The following is a 17,381-nucleotide window of genomic DNA, read 5'->3' on the forward strand; positions in this document are numbered from 1 at the left end:
GTAAACACACAAATCTATGTTCTGTTCTGAGAGGAGTGACAGATCGTGTGTTCCTATTAGCTAGGAACCACGATCCGTCACTTCCTCTAGTCAGTCCCCTCCCCTTTCAGTTAGAATCACCTCCCAGGGAACACAGTTAACCCCTTGATCACCCCCTAGTGTTAACCCCTTCCCTGCCAGTGACATTTTTACAGTAACCAATGCATTTTTATAGCACTGATCGTTGTATAAATGCTAATGGTCCCAAAAATGTGTCAAAATTGTCCGATGTGTCCGCCATAATGTTGCAGTCACGATAAAAATCGCAGATCGCCACCTTGAATAAAAAAAAAAAAAAATAATAATAAAAATGCTATAAATCTATCCCCTATTTTGTAGACGCTATAACTTGTGCACAAACCAATCAATATACGCTTATTGCGATTTTTTTTACCAAAAATATGTAGAAGAATACATATCGGCCTAAACTGAGAAAAAATTAGCTTTTTTAAAAAAGAAAAAAAGGGGATATTTATTATAGCAAAAAGTACAAAATATTGTGTTTTTATCAAAATTGTCGCTCTTTTTTTGTTTATAGCACGAAAAATAAAAACCGCAGAGGTGATCAAATACCACCAAAAGAAAGCTCTATTTGTGGGAAAAAAGGATGTCAATTTTGTTTGGGTGCAACATCGCACGACTGCGCAATTGTCAGTTAAAGCGACGCAGTGCCAATTCACAAAAAAATGGCCCAGTCATTTAGCAGCCAAATCTTCCTGGGCTGAAGTGGTTAAACGGTCGATCGATCTATATATAGTGCGTCCAAAGAAAATTCCTCTGTGACCTGTGATAGTGCTTCAGAATTAAACTCTTGGTGACTTATCAACCCCCCCGTGTGATTGCGCCCACCTCAGGGGATGCCACCGCACAGTTAATTTTGGTCAGACAAGCAGTAGAACCGTCATTGGGCTCAAGGTTAATGGTCTCTGTGTATCCTCAGGCGCTTCCATATGGTTGTCCCCGGATCATATATATAAAATAGTAGGCTTGATAGTGTGATAACGTTTTAACTCCAAATTTATTGTATAAAATATGTCAATGTACTCACATGCTATAGGTGCTACCAGCGCATCACTCTACAGAAATACCCCACTTTTAAGTACACAATGGGGTTTATTTACTAAAGCTGGAAAGTGCAAAATCAGGTTCAGTTCTGCATAGAAACCAATGAGCTTCCAGGTTTTATTACCAAAGCTTAATTGAACAAGCTGGGGTTAGAAGCTCATTGGTTTCTATGCAGAAGTGAGCCTGATATATATATATTTATGGCGTGAACAAAAGCAAATCTCTCAATCCAGGAGGCAAAGGTTCTGTGTCTCTAGCAGCCGTGTTCAGAGATCAGCGTCTCAGCTGACTCCTCCACCGTCCTAGCCCCTCCCCTACGCATATTTGACACAGGGCTTGTCACGTGTCTTCATCAGGGGATCCCCTTTCACACTTGTGCGACTTGTCCTGGGACTTGGGGCTGCAAAGTGGCATGACAAGTCATACCCCATGACTTCCAATTCATATCAGTGCGACTTTAAGTCGCAGTGACTTCAAAGTAGTCCCTGCACTACTTTGGTCCAACTTTGATGCGACTTGAGGTCCATAGACCTCAAGATTACACAGGCCTTTGCGTCAAGTCGCGTCAAAGTCGTGCGACTTTCAGGTCATACAAGTGTGGAAGGGGCCTAGTTCACACCATAGAAATGCAGTCCGGATGCGCTCCAGATGCTTTTCTTCATGCGCCTTTTTGATGCGTTCTTGTGCGTTTATGGTGCGTTTTTGATGCAGTCCAGTGCATTATTTCCCCCTCTTTTTTCTTAACCTTAAATAAGGACATGTGTGTTCCAGTGCATTTTTGGTGCATTTAGGTGCGTTCCAGTGCGTGTTTAATGCGTTTTACAGCATTCCAGTAAGTCCAGTGCAGGAAAAATGCAGCATGTTTTCTGGAACGGGAACGCACTGGAACTGCAAGCACTGGTGTGAACTATGCCATTGAAAACCATACTTTCCATGCATTTTTGATGCAGAAAAAAAAAACGCACTGGACTGCATGTGGTGTGAACTTGCCCTAAAGGAAAAAATAATGCTTTGTGCATAGTTACAAATATTTATTTACAACTAAATAGGAAATATTTTGAGACCATGTCACTGATGATTCTGCCACTGGTGACATCTCTCCAAGGTGCAGGTGCCCCTTCATCTAATAGAAGTTTCTCCCTCACCGCTCAAAATGCACCACAATTACAATCACTTTTACTATGAAAGTTTTTAAATACTTCCCAGAGCTGCTACAGAGATGACAGATGGTACTGTAGATCATTTGGGTCCCATGACAGTTGCGCAAAATATTTCTGAGATGCACCAAAATGTATTATAAGCTAATATACAGTATAATAATATCACTATCAGGAAGCCTGTTCAGACCAATGATCTGCAGCTGATGCTGGAATTAATGTAGACAGAAAATGGATATAAGAGACTGCAAGAGATTAGCAGCACTATGTTACAGCAAAGAATGAAAAAAGGTTAAAAAACTAATAAAAAAAATCTAGATCTACTTACAATAAGATAATAATGCAAATGTCATACACAGCATTTATATATTTGATGGGACTTGGGGATTAATGGGAAGATGAGATAATTATACTGATTATTTGTTTGAATTTTTTTGCCCTTTTTTGCACTCTATTTTTCTTTGGGGGCAGAGAGGTAATGACAGTCGACAAGGCACTTGGCTGAGTGGGGCGAGCTGATGACGTCACGCTCTCAGACTCGGACAATCAGAGGAAGCTTTGTATTTTTTCACTGAATACAAAACTGCCTATGAATGGCTGAGCACTGCTCAGCCAGACTCTGTTTTGTTTCAGGTGTGAGACGGGAAGTCTCTATCTGACAGCCAGAACCCAGCACTGAGTACTGTGTGTAGCTGAAGTTACATGCAGAACATACAGCACTTAGAGCCAGTGCAGCACTTATGCCGTGTACACACGACCGGATTTTACGGCAGAAAAGGTCAGACGGAACGAATCCGTTGGACATTCCGATCGTGTGTGGGCTTCATCGGACCTTTTCTGTCGAAAAATCTGACGGACCTTAGAAATAGAACATGTTTCAAATCTTTCCGACGGACTTGATTCCTATCGAAAAAAAACGTTAGTCTGTATGCTAGTCCGACGGACCGAAAACGACGCAAGGGCAGCTATTGGCTACTAGATATTGAACCTCCTTTTCTAGTCCGGTCGTACGTCATCACATTTGAAACGATCGGACTTTGGTGGGATCGTGTGTAGGCAAGTCCTGAAAAGTCCTTCGGAGTTCAGTCCGACGAGAAGTCCGCTCGTGTGTACGCGGCATTAGTGGAGAAAATAGTTTGTTTGAACCAGCTTGGTCCAAACAAACTATTTAAAGTGAAAATTAAAGTATAGGCAAAACTTTTTTTCCTTTTGGATGGTGTAAAGCCTAGTACACACTAGTAGTTTTTCTCATTTAACCCAGCAAGGCCGAGCGAAAAAAAACCTGACAGCTCAGGAGGAGCCGCTGTACTAACTATCTGATGTTAGTACAGCTATCTCCCCTGCTGTTCAATCGTGTTTTGACCGGAGGACGGCTGCCCCACCAGAACACTCCGGTCAGTGCTCTGAGCCATTGGCTCAGAGCACTGATCAGGAGCCAATCGGCAGACCTTTATCGGTCATGCCCCTTAGACAGAAGCCATCGAACTGACTCCAGTACACACGGGCTGAATGTTGGCCAGTTTCTATTGAACCAGCTGATGCCATCCGACATTTGGTCCATGTGTACTAAGCTTTAGGGAGGGATATGACCACCTGGTCGGTCTATTGTTTCTCAACAGATATGTGTGAATATATGTAAATATATATTGAAAGGGCACCTACCACCTGCATATAGTGAAGACAACTCTTTTTGTGATTAATTATTTTAGAGAACAGAACGTCAAATCATTCGATAATGTAGACATCAACATTCTTTCGTGCCTAGTTCTTGATGAACGAATACTGGGTAAGACTGCAGAGTGGCTGCTTACACAGCCCATGGCTAACAAGTATACTTTAATTCCTGAATAATGAATGATATTGCTACTGATGGGTTATTTTTGTGAGTTGGCAAATTTTAAGCTTCGGCTTGACATTCCGGATTCAGAGAGAAACAGCGCCCTCACGTATTTAGGTTGTGTGAAGTATTGCAAGTCTGTCTTAGAGGACAAGTCTATGGAAAATGTGATATAAAAAAAAAATGTCCGGTAAACATTACTCTGCTTAGATCAGAAACCCTTTTAATTTTACCTTTAATTTGAATTTGCTGTAATGCACTGCGGCAAAATTCAGTGAGCTTTTCATTGACCTTCTAGGTGGACCACAACCTCGTATCCTCTGATTTGTTACTGAGCAGTCTCCCTTTTTTTTTTTTCTTTGAACCCTTTTATTGATTTTTTTTAGCGTTTAATATACAAAACAATACCAAAGAAAAGGAAAAAAAGAAAAGCATGGGAAAAAAAAGACAAAACAGTAAACATATCTCACTAATGGATGTAAGATAATTATCAAAATATATCAATTCAGCCCCATGTGCCAGTACACGAAATCAGGCCATAGCACAATCTCCCTTGAATGGGCAGTGCTTACAACCTGGGAACACCTGCCCTACATTCAGAGAGAGATTCCAAAGATAAGGAGAGCAAGAACCACACCTATCAAGAATTAAGTAATGGTAGACGAATAACAGGACTTAAAAAATTAGCCCCATTCCATAGGGAGATTGCATCCTGAGTTTAAGTGCAAAATGTTCATGTTTTACTGGAGTGTACCTAAAAGCATTGTTTGTGACAAGCCAGAGGCTCAGGAGAACTGAATCAGCCAAAAAAAGCAAAACTACTTTTACTGTACATACAAAATGTGCGAGAAAAGAGGGATATAAAACTAGAATGTGCGGAAAACTTGTCAGTTTCTTGACTCAAAAGCAATTTATTATTTATGTAGTAAACCGTGAGTTACTGTATATGGAAAACATCATTTTGAAAAATGCACGCTCTTTGGAAAAAAATGGTACATAGTACAGGAATTTTACCTGTCCTCAGCTGCCAAATGTTTATTGATGTCCACTATGTACTAGGTACAGAATAAAATCAATGATAAATGAAGAAAAATGCAGTATAATGACGCTGTGCATAGACTGGCTAATAATATTTTCTCTGTGTCCCCAAACATTCCTCTATAGGTATGGTGACATGGTTCCAGACACCATAGCTGGGAAGATATTTGGTTCAATCTGCTCCCTGAGTGGAGTCCTGGTCATTGCGTTACCAGTCCCCGTCATTGTATCCAATTTCAGCCGAATTTACCATCAAAATCAGAGAGCAGACAAGAGAAAGCAACAGCAAGTAAGGCAATGTACCTTCTTACTTCCATATTTTTACTATCTCTATACCTGGAAGACTCTGAAATTGCAATTATCTCTCCTAAATGGAAAAGAAGAAAGGTAATAGCGCTCTCTGCAGGGACAACTCAATCCATACACCAGGTCCAATCACAGGTGCTGAGGGTCGATGTGTCCCAACACACTCCAATGCAACAGTAATAAGAAGAGCCAGCAAAACTGTAATCCTTGAAGCGTTGTTTGTTGGTACATCAGAGTGACAATAAAACAATAAATCTGACCCGTTTCGGCAATAGCCTTATGCCGTATACACACGACCGGACTTTTCGACCGAACTGGTCCGGCAGAACAAATCCTTAGGACAATGCGATTGTGTGTGGGCTTCATCAGGCCATTTCTGTCGAAAAATCTGTCGGACTTTAGAAATAGAACATGTTTCAAATCTTTCCGACGGACTCGAGTCCGATCGAAAAATCCGTTCGTCTGTATGCTAGTCCGATGGACAAAAAAGGACGCAAGGGCAGCTATTGGCTACTGGCTATGAACTTCCTTATTCTAGTCCAGTCGTACGTCATCATGTTCGAAATGATCGGACTTTGGTGTGATTGTGTGTAGGCAAGTCCCGTTTAGTTGGAACTCCGTCGGAACTCCGTCGAAAAGTTCTTCGGAGTTCAGTCCGACGAAAAGTCCGGTCATGTGTACACGGCATAAGTCGTAGCTACGACTAAGGCTATTGCCGAAACGCGTTGTTTTATTGTCACTCTGATGTACCAATAAACGACACTTCAAGGATTACAGTTTTGCCGGCTCTTCTTATTACTATCTCTCCTAAATAAGAGCTTTAGAAGCCATTACCTTTCAGATAGTTACTACTATTAAAAACGTCTTTACAAACACCATGGGGTTGTTTACTAAAGGCAACTGGACTGGGCACTCTGCAAGTACAAATGCTCCAGAGCTTAATAAATGAGGTAAACCTTCAAGAGGAAGTAAACCCTGATGGGTTTTACTTCCTCTTTTTTCCCCTGCAAAGTTAAAGCATAATGGACTAGTATGCATTGCATACTAGCCCATTATGTTGTACTTACCTGCAAACGAAGCCTGCGATGTCCTCGCTGGTGGTCGATTCTTTTCCAAATTTTTTCCAAATAATATCTGAAAAGTGTGATGTGCATTTATATGCAGCCCCCTTTACTCTGATACCCCTAAATAAAATCTAGTGGAACCAATTGCCTTTAAAAGTCACCTCATTAGTAAATAGAGTCCACCTGTGTGTAATTTAATCTCAGTATAAATACAGTTGTTCTATGAAGATCTCAGAGGTTTGTTAGAAAACCTTAGTGAACAAACAGCATCATGAAGGAACACACCAGACAGGTCAGGGATAAAGTTGTGGAAAAGTTTAAAGCAGGGTTAGGTTATAAAAAAATATCCCAAGCTTTGAACATCTCACGGAGCACTGTTCAATCCATCATTCAAAAATGGAAACAGTATGGCACGACTGCAAACCTACCAAGACATGGCCGTCCACCTAAACTGACAGGCCAGGCAAGGAGAGCATTAATCAGAGAAGCAGCCAAGAGGCCCATGGTAACTCTGGAGGAGCTGCAGAGATCCACAGCTCAGGTGGGAGAATCTGTCCACAGGACAACCAGGGCTCAAGTCCTGCAGGAATGCATGGGAACAGCATTCCTGTACTTTTTCTGCAGTAGGAATGCCCTTCCCATTAGCAGCCTGTCCTGCAGGACTGGCCTTTGAAGTAAGCAAACTGTGTGGCAGGTGCTACACCAGCAGCCGCTGACGCAGCTCGTAATAGTAAGTGCCGCACACTTATTGCCAACCGCATTTGAATTTACGGGCAGCCCATTTTCGGGATGCCCGTAAATGTTCATTATGGGCAGCGGCACCCATTAAAAATATGGCTGTGGGCCGACAGCACAACCGTGCATGCACAGTTCCAAAGCCTGCAAAGCTGGTACACGATTGCCCATTTCAGCCGGGCGGGCGCATGTGCAGTGGTGTAATGGCGCAGCCTATCGCCATTTTTGAATGGAAGGCAGTAACACTCAGTCTCAGATCTTGCCAGCTGCGGCACCTCATCACAGCAGAGAGCAGGAGAACAGTAGCCGTACACTGATGTGAGTGTCTCGGTGGCGGCGCCTCGCCACAGAAGAGAGGACGACACTGATGTGAGGGGGGGCAGAGGAGGACATTACTGGGGGAACTGTAGGGGCAGAGGAGGACATTACTGTTGGGGTGAAGGTAAGGGAGCAGAGGTGGACATTACTGGGGGGGGAAGTGAAGGGGGCAGAGGAGGACATTACTGGGGGGTAAGTGAAGAGGGCAGAGGGGGACATTGCTGGGGGGGAGTGAAGTGGGCAGAGGAGGACACTACTGTAGGGGTGGGAGGTGAAGGGGGCAGAGGAGGACACTACTGTGGGGGGCGGGGGTGAAGGGGGCTGAGGACAATACTGAGGAAGGGGGGAGTCAAGGGGGCAGAGGTGGACATTACTGGGGGAGAGGGAAGGGGGCAGACATGGACATTACTGGGGGGAGGTGAAGGGGGCAGAGAGGGACAGTGCTGTGGGGGCAGGGCTCAAGTCCTACAGGAATGCATGGGAACACATTTTTTTATTTTTGAGGTGGGGGGCTCTTGGGTGAGTTCCCACACTTTTTTTCCCAAGACTTGACCCCTGAGGACAACTATTAGTCGTGCACTCCACAAATCTGGCCTTTATGGAAGAGTGGCAAGAAGAAAGCCATGGTTGAAAGAAAGCCATAAGAAGTCCCGTTTGCAGTTTGCAAGAAGCCATGTGGGGGACACAGCAAACGTGGAAGAAGGTGCTCTGGTCAGATGAGACCAAAATTTAACTTTTTGGCCTAAAAGCCAAACTATGTGTGGTGGAAAACAAACAATGCACATCACCCTGAACACACCATCCCCACAGTGAAACATGGTGGTGGCAGCATCATGTTATGGGGATGCTTTTCTTCAGCAGGGACAGGGAAGCTGGTCAGAGTTGATGGGAAGATGGATGGAGCTAAATACAGGGCAATCTTAAAAGAAAACCTGTTATTGTCTGCAAAAGACTTGAGACTGGGGCGGAGGTTCATTTTCTAGCGAGACAATGACCCTAAGCATACAGCCAGAGCTATAATGGAATGCATTAGATCAAAGCATATTTATGTGTTAGAATGGCCCAGTCAAAATTCAGACCTAAATCCAATTGAGAATTTGTGGCAAGACTTGAAAATTGCTGTTCACAGATGCTCTCCATCCAATCTGACAGAGCTTGATCTATTTTGCAAAGAAGAATGGGCAAAAAATGTCACTCTCTAGATGTGCAAAGCTGGTAGAGACATCTCCAAAAAGACTTGCAGCTGTAATTGCAGTGAAAGGTGCTTCTACAAAGTATTGACTCAGGGGGGCTGAATACAAATACACGCCACACTTTTCAGATATTTATTTGTAAAAATGTATAATTTTCCTTCCACTTCACAATTATGTGCCACTTTGCGTTAGACTATCACATAAAATCCCAATAAAATACGTTTACGATTTTGGTTGTAACATGACAAAATGCGGAAAATTTCAAGGGATATGAATACTTTTTCAAGGCACTGTATCTGAACACCAGTATTTGCAGCACTTGTTTCAATATTGTGTACTAAAGGTTTTTACATACTTCTTTGCACCATTGTGATCAGATCATAAAATATCTTAGTTGTCAACATTGTTATATCCTGACCTGGACACTTGGTTGGATATGTTGCATAATCCCTCATAAAGTTAGTTCAGAGTTTGCTGTTAGGGCTCCTACACACAGCAGCCAGGGGGCGGTAAAATCAGGCAGTTAAGCCATGTTTTTACTGCCCCTTCGGTTGCCCACCTAAAGAATGATATGCAGCCGCTTAGAACTGTACACGTGTTGCAGATGCAATGCTTTGCTTCATTGCTGGGCCACCGATCGCAACCCATTCATATGAATAAGGATACGCGGCAACTGTATGCACCCAGTTGTGGCGCTGTGGGTCAGCCTTTTCAGGGAGGTGATGAATACAGCATATCACCTCCCAGTCGCCCGTGTCAGCAGCTCTCTGAAAAGAAATCCATAGCGGATTGCTTTTCATAGGGACAGCAAGGGCTGCAGCATGTCTGAAGGAGTCCTTACATTGTTGCAATCAAAGGAAGGTACCAGCATTTGACAGTGAACCTGCGTGATTCTCAGCTCAGCACAACAGGTACAGTTTAGTGCCAGCTTCATTGACTGCACATAATTACCCTTCTTTTGCTCCTCCACCTCTCTGTTTTGCATGCTAGGAGTGAAATCAGGAAGCGCTGTGTAAAGCTGGCTACACATTATACAATTTGTTTTTTTCAATTACCTTTAGATTTACCTTTAACTATGTAATGCAAGGGCCAGCCTGATTGCATACAAACTGAAAGTGTTTAGGTTTGACCTCATATTATATGGTTTTGGAAAATCTAAAGGAAAATTGTACAAGGAAATTGTATAATGTGTAGCCAGCTTAAGTCAAGATTTTAGAGCTTACAGATTGCTAAGAAGTCCTATCTTGATTTTATATGACAGCTCTAGGCACCTGTTCCCATATGATAGTGCTGGGTTCCTAGCACTTAAACAGGACTGAGAACTAAGACCCTGCTTCCATGCAATAGTGATTGCTACCTTGAGCTAACACAGGGCTGAGGACTCTCACCCTGCTGCCATGTGACATTTCTATGTGCCTAGAGCTTCCATGGGACCCTTGCCCTACTCCCATGTGATGCTGCTGATGCCTAGAGCTTACACAGAGCTGGGGACTCTCTCCCTGCTCCCATGTGACAGTGCAGGGTGCCTGAAATGCCAATCACAAAGCACCACTGTTGTCACATGCAATTAAGGAAGTGTCCCTAAAATCAAAAGGTGCTGAGTATGTTTCTGCTTTCCCGGGGCTGAATAAAGTGGTGGAGGAGTAAGCAGTAGGTAAGTATAAGCTGATGTTGAGACATACTTTAAAACAAATCTGTTGATTTAGCCTGCATGATCAAAGCACGCATTCTCTTCAAGTTGTTAGCTTTTTTATGCATATTTTAATTAATGCTTTGTTGTTTCCACAGGGTCAGGGTACACAGCTCACAGACACGAGCCGCCCAGTCTAGATATTTTGGTCAAGCAGGTGCTCACCTCTTGAACTCTCAAGGGGTTAGAAAACCTGCCTTAAGTGTCATTGACCTACCCCAAGTTATGGGTACCAGAAGTGTCCACCTGTACTACTCACCCCATTCCCCTCTACATTGACATAAACCTGCTAGGTCAGCAGAGCCAACCTTGGAAGTGCATGGAGTGTTCTGCAGAGATGTGGAGACTAATTTAAAAGGGTTGTTCCATCTTGCCTGCATGTCTGATCAACCTAAGGTGTATGGTATATGGGCAACATTGTTCTGATGCTTCTTATTTCCTCTGACTCCTCTGTGGTAAATGCTTGTTTTGTGGTTAACCTTACACAAACCCACAACCACCCTTTATACCTCAACCCACATCTCCAAACAAATTACAACCTCACTTTTATTTATTTTTTTTGCAGAAAATCCGCCTGGCCAGAATTAGGCTGGCAAAGAGCAACACGACCAATGCATTTCTGCGTTACAAAGAAATGGGCGGTCTGGAGGTAAGGTCTAGTCTTGTCTTGTGGTGCTGTGTCTAGAGATTAAATCCTACGCCGGTCAAAACTATAGAGGGAAGAGTTATAAACTAAGGAGACACAGACTGCTAGACTGGCGGTCAAAGCAGGCCTTTAATCCATGCTGGAGAAATAGACTACCAAGATACCCACTCTCAGGCCAGCTTTCCCACCAACCTCACTAGCACAAGCCCTGATGAGGGTAGATTGGTTAAGCCCCTAAAATGCATTGGCCATGGCTTTTACTCTTATGAGAGATGCAGGCATATGTCTGGTGCTCTCTTCGATCTATACAACTTACTACTGATAATGTCGGGATGCCTTCTTTAGATTTAGATCTTACAGAGCAGCCTCTTAACTAAAATTACACAAGCCCTAATGAGGGTATATTGGTTAAGCCCCTGAAATGCATTGGCTATGGCTTTTACCCTTACGAGGGATGCAAGCATATGTCTGGTGCTCTCTTAACTCTACCCAACTTACTACTGACAATGCCAGGATTTCTTCTTCGGACTCAGATCTTAGAAAGCAGCCTAATAACTAAAATTACACAAGCCCCAATGAGACACAAGCCCTGATGAGGGTAGATTGGTTAAGCCCCTGAAATGCATTGGCTATGGCTTTTACTCTCTTAAGACGAAGGCAAGTGTGTGTGCGGTGCTCCCTTCACTCTTCACAACTTACTACTGACAATGCCGGGATATCTTCTTTGGACATAGATCTTCGAGAGCAGCCTCTTAAATAAAATTAAAACATTAAAATTTTACTGAAATCCTGAGGCAGTTCTCCACAACATATCTTTAATTAAGGAGATTTCTTCTCACTTCCTGTCCCAGTAACAGAGGGTCTAAGGCACCGGAAGTGATAGGGACAGTAGGGAAGTTAAATCAGAACTCCAACTGTTCAGCAAAAGTCGCAGAACTAATAACTGCCACAGTGTTCTCCTACCACATTTATATGCCACACACACACCTATATATCTTTTCTCACTATCTCCTCCCTGAATGTTGGTGCCATGTCTGATACTGGCAGCTATGTTGTACTCATCTTCTGGGAATTGGAGCCTGGCTACGAATTACATCAATTCCCACAAATGTACCTCTGTTTAGAAGATATGAATACTATGTTCTTGTGAGAACGATAGCAATATCAACACCCTGCCATAGTAATTTCCTTCTTTTGGTATCATGCAGGGGGTCAGTGCACGCATATCTGTAAGAAGGCATTCTAAAAGGGAGAATTACAGAAAAATTCTACAGTCTTAAAGTAGTTGTAAACCTCAAACATGAAATATGAACAAAGCATACCCCTCTATACTGTGTACTTGTCTCAATTCGGAGCACTAAGTGTAATTTCTGTCTGCTGCTTTGTTCCTCTGCTATATAGCATGTATCACTTCTGACAAGTTTTCTTGACACCAAGAGAAAAATGGTGAGAGGGGAGTGACCTCCAGCTGATTGAGAGCCTCAGCTCTGTTCCTGTGTGCTGTGTAAAGGAGGGGGGGTCCCTTCCCTCCATTCAGCTCTCAGAGCTCTACTCACTGAGCTCTGCAGAGTATAATTTCAGCTCTCTGCCCCCTGTTTTCTGACAACCCAGACAAGCTTTATAAACTCTGCACTTTGAACGGATGTAGAGAAGAGAAGACTGCAGATAACCAGGTACAACTAATGTAGGATTTGCTCATCTATGTGTATCACTGGAGGCTAGTGACTTAACTGGTTATATGTAAAGGTTTACAACCATTTTAAAAAAGATACTTTTTAAAAAAAGTTAATTTTGACTAAATATGAGTTGAGCTACAGTTCTGCTTTAAAGTGTTACTAAACCCAGTAATAGTTCATCCCCCCCCCCCCTCCCACAGTGCCCAGCTTATAAATCTTCTTCTTACATTAAAATACTGCCACTGTATACCTTTTTGGATGATCTGTTACATGATAAACTGCACAGTTTCTCCAGTGCTGAGAATTAAAGAGGGAGGAGATTTTCACTGCAGCCTGTATACACGCCCACATGTGTGATGTCATTATCATGAGACCTGGCTATCTCTGAGAACAAGAAAAAGTTCTCTCCAGCATAAAAGACACAACTGACCATGTGCAGGTCGGCTACCCTGCCCGTGTTAGCTGGCTTTTCCCAGATAGACAGTTCAGAAGGGAAGGAAGGATCTGTGCATACAGGATAAAGCATTTTTACACAATGCAGAGGATTAATCCCTTAAGTTCCACAGTGAGTATAACAAGCATGTTATGCTGCATATACAGACTGATTTTACTGGTGTGGGTTTAGTAACACTTTAAGATAAATTAAGAGTATTCAGTTATAGTATAAATTCTTCTTGGCTCTATCCAAAAAAATAAATTTGAATTGATCCTGACTTTAAAGTGATACTAAACACACACTGTTCAATTTACATTGTCCCTTCAATTTCTGTATGTGGATGATGGCACTGTAATTATATTAATAAAAAAAAAAAAAAAAAATCCAAGTACCTTTTTCCTAATCGATATATACAGCTGTCACATAACCCAGATCCTTCCCAGCCCGTCTGCAGGGAAACATAAGCAGGAATAGATTTTGGTCACATGTTCAAAATGAAAAAAAAAGCCTTTGGAATACAATTTCAGAAAAAATAAATAAATAATATCAATAAACTGTTTTAAACTGGCATATATATATATATATATATATATATATATATATATATATATATATATATATATATATATATATATATATTTGAAATTTCAACTTTTTTTTTTTTTTGGCAATAACATGGTGTGGGCAAATTTTTGCCAGTCACAGGCTGTGTCACACCCTTCCAGCCTGTGTCTTAGAATAAGAGGGAGGTGAAGCCTCCATCAATCTACATGTAATATGCCACTCCCATTGTGTTTAGCTGGTTAGCTGGGATGAAGTAGGGGGGAGGGAGTGGGCTGTCATTTACCACTATGTATACGCCCACGTGTGACTTTATAGTCACATGGGCTGCTCAGATGTGATAGGGAGGAAATGCTCAGCATAGAAACTCACTGAAATCTGAGCATGTGCATGTTAGGGAAATAATTCACCGTCTCAGACCGTCCTCGGGCATCAAGAAATGAATAGCATTACATCTTCATGCTGTCATCGTCATTTCTAAGGAAAATACTGTGGTACATATCTTTTTTATAAGCCCTGGACACCCCCCTTTCCTGTCTTAAAACATGCCCAGTTTCATGTATTTTCAACTTTATTCTGGACAGAACAGGAAAGGTGGAAGTGTCTGTTACAGACTGTTATCTTCATCTAACAATGGTTACAGGATACTGACTTGAAAACTCCCCAAGCCAACACAAAAATACAGGATATTGTCAGAAAACTGCATATCTAAGCATATTATATTGCTGACTCCATTTTATTACTAGTCTTTAACTTAATCCTAGATTCATAGCTTATTTCTAGGCCATGATAAACAAAATGGCGTCTTTCATAACTGACATTTAAAGTATAATTTCTCTAACAGTGCACAGTTGCCACCACAGCTGCAAAATCTCTATCTGAATTTGGGGACATGAATAGAAGGTGGAGATAAAGAACAGCAGGATCAACCAGGCTTTTTTTTGGAGAATACAGAAAACAAATCGTATAGTGAGTGAGAATGAACAGCATATAAGACACCATTTATTGATAGTTTTTTATGATGTGGGTTTCCTGTGAAAGGAAAAAATTCTTGCACCCTTGCTGAAATGCAACATGCCAATCTTGTGGTCACTATATCTTTATGTACAGAAGGCTGCTATTCAGAAATGCTTCACGCTAACAATTTGTGTAGCGGGTACAATAAAATATATGTACTGATGATTGTTACATGTATGTTTGTGATTTTACAGGAGGACAGAGATACACATGCTTTGTGCATCAAGAATCGCTCAGCATTTGAGCTGCAGCATCATCACCTCCTGCACTGTCTGGAAAAGACCACGGTAAGATCCTATAGACAGATATAAGTATATAGAAGCACTGCAGACAAGAGCCAGACAAGCTGAAAGCCATCTGGTGTGAGATGTTTAGGAACCAGAACTCAGTTTTAGAAATGCAAATGAGAAATTTTTCATTTTAAACAACTGTATATTGCAAAATGATAGAGAAATAGATGGAGGTAAACAATGAAGAAATCATGAAGAGAATCTGACAAATTAAACAGAATCTGTGGCCAGGCTATGGACACTCAAGTGTTTATATATAACAAGCCTTCAATGACCACTGTAGCTCCAGGCACTGTGGCGTAATTCATTGTCCCAATGCACAGCATATACACCAAAGTCCTTCCATTGTTTTTATCAGTAGCTCAGCTCCACAGCAAGAAGAAACAGGAGCAATGCTGGAGGCAATTTACAGCACAAACTGATTTTGGTAGCAGAATTATTAATGTGGAATGTATGTTTGTTGGTAAAGAACATATTTTTTTATCAAGTTGTTATGTAGTACTTTAAGTTAAGCTCTTACTCCCAAGGTGAGTAAGGTTCAGACAATTTAAGAAAATCTAAATAAAAGGGCAGGCAGTCAATAAATCATATTTATAATATAGAGTGTTTGTGTCTTTGCAGAAGCCTATTTGTGAATTGTTCTCGCCAATATTTGTATGTGCAGTAGAGTATTACTTGTAGACATTTCTATGATTACTGACCTATTCTTTACTCCAGGTCTAATGCCCCGTACACACGATCGGACTTTCCGCCAACAAAACCGTGGATTTTTGTTCGAAGGTTGTTGGCTCAAACTTGTCTTGCATGCACACAGTCACACAAATGTTGGCCAATAATTCCGAACGTGAGAACGCGGTGACGTACAAGACGTATGCCCTGAGAAAAAGGAAGTTCAAAAGCCAGTGCGGCTCCTTCTGCTTGATTCTGAGCATGCATGAACTTCTGGGCGCGGACTTGTGTACACACGATCTGACTTTCCGACAACAAAGTTTTGTTGGCGGAAAATTTGAGAACCTGCTCTCAAACATTTGTTGGTGGAAGGTCCGACAGCAAATGTTCGATGGAGCATGCACACGGTCGGACTTTACGACAACAAGCTCACATCCAACATTTCCCGTCTGAAAATCCGATCGTGTGTACGCGGCATAAGAATCTTCTGACATTCTCTTTAATCACCAGACCTGAGATGCTTGTAACTCTCTTCTTCTCTCCTCTCCCTCTCAGTGCCATGAATTCACAGATGAGCACAGGTACAGTGAGGCTCTGATGACTGAATCCATTGGGTACCGGACCAGCCGCAGCACATCAGTATCTTCCCAGCAGGGACTGACCACTTCCTGCTGTCCGCGGCGTGCCAAGCGCCGCGCCATCCGACTCGCTAACTCAACTGTGTCAGTCAGTCGTGGCAGCATGCAAGAGCTGGATACCCTGCATGTCCAAAAGGGACTCAGTCAGAGGTAATGATATATGCTTCAAAGCTACTTACTGGGTATTAAAGAGCAGATTTTCTATTGTTTTTATTATTGGGAAGAGTGGAAAGGGTAGAACATTTGTCAAGTTTTCATTACATCTGTCACTACTATCGAAAATCAAGAAAATCAAACACTTTAGATCTCCCCGGAACAGGATTATAGGGGGTATCTTCCAATGTTCCAATGACAAATGTCAATGGTGGGATACCACTGTCACTTTCTACTATGTCTCCAAGACAAGAAGTATGCTGAAATCTCCCCACTGTGGCAGATGGCAGAATAATTCTGACAGAGGTCCTAACCCTTCCTCACTCTCCTTTGGCTAACCCCCCCCCCCCCAGATTTTAGTCCAGACCCCCCAGGTCTCCAAGACTTGTGAATCCACTGAGACATAACTCAGTCATGCCTTACTCCCAACATTTATAGGAGGACAGAAGTATAATTTCCTCCACAAAAGACCTGCAACCTGGTGACAAAAGGTATGGGGGCACTCTGATGGGGACATTTTATGTAAGCTGCCACTCTGATGGGGGCAATTGATTTAAAGGGGCACTGTGTTGGGGACAACTGATGTAAGGGGCACTCTAATGAGTATCCTGATATAATGGGGGCTGTGATAAGAACACCTGATGCAAGGGGGTGCAGGTTCTGTTTTCATTTGGCTTCTTCTGGGTTTGGGTTTTCGGCAATCTAAGTTCCACTTTAAGCTCAAGCTGAAGTCTCAACTTTTCCTTTATAGACCCTGTTCACAGTAGGTTGTAAGCTTTAACTGATATTTTTTTCTTTTATGGTTTTAAAAAAGTTTTGTGTACAGTATTTTGGTGGAGCTCTTTAAAGAAAT

General features: G+C 42.2%; 1 protein-coding gene across 1 annotated transcript in view; it reads left to right on the plus strand.

Moving 5' to 3' along the window:
• Positions 1 to 17,381, plus strand: part of KCND1 (potassium voltage-gated channel subfamily D member 1) — a 158,193-nt gene that overhangs the window by 88,673 nt on the left and 52,139 nt on the right. The window contains exons 3-6 of the mRNA XM_073599791.1: positions 5,263 to 5,425; positions 11,008 to 11,091; positions 14,973 to 15,065; positions 16,293 to 16,525. Coding sequence (XP_073455892.1) covers positions 5,263 to 5,425; positions 11,008 to 11,091; positions 14,973 to 15,065; positions 16,293 to 16,525 — 573 coding nt within the window. The remainder of the gene's footprint in view (positions 1 to 5,262; positions 5,426 to 11,007; positions 11,092 to 14,972; positions 15,066 to 16,292; positions 16,526 to 17,381) is intronic.

This window comes from Aquarana catesbeiana, linkage group LG09, assembly GCF_042186555.1.
Source record: "Aquarana catesbeiana isolate 2022-GZ linkage group LG09, ASM4218655v1, whole genome shotgun sequence".
In the NCBI taxonomy this organism is placed as follows: Eukaryota; Metazoa; Chordata; class Amphibia; order Anura; family Ranidae; genus Aquarana; species Aquarana catesbeiana.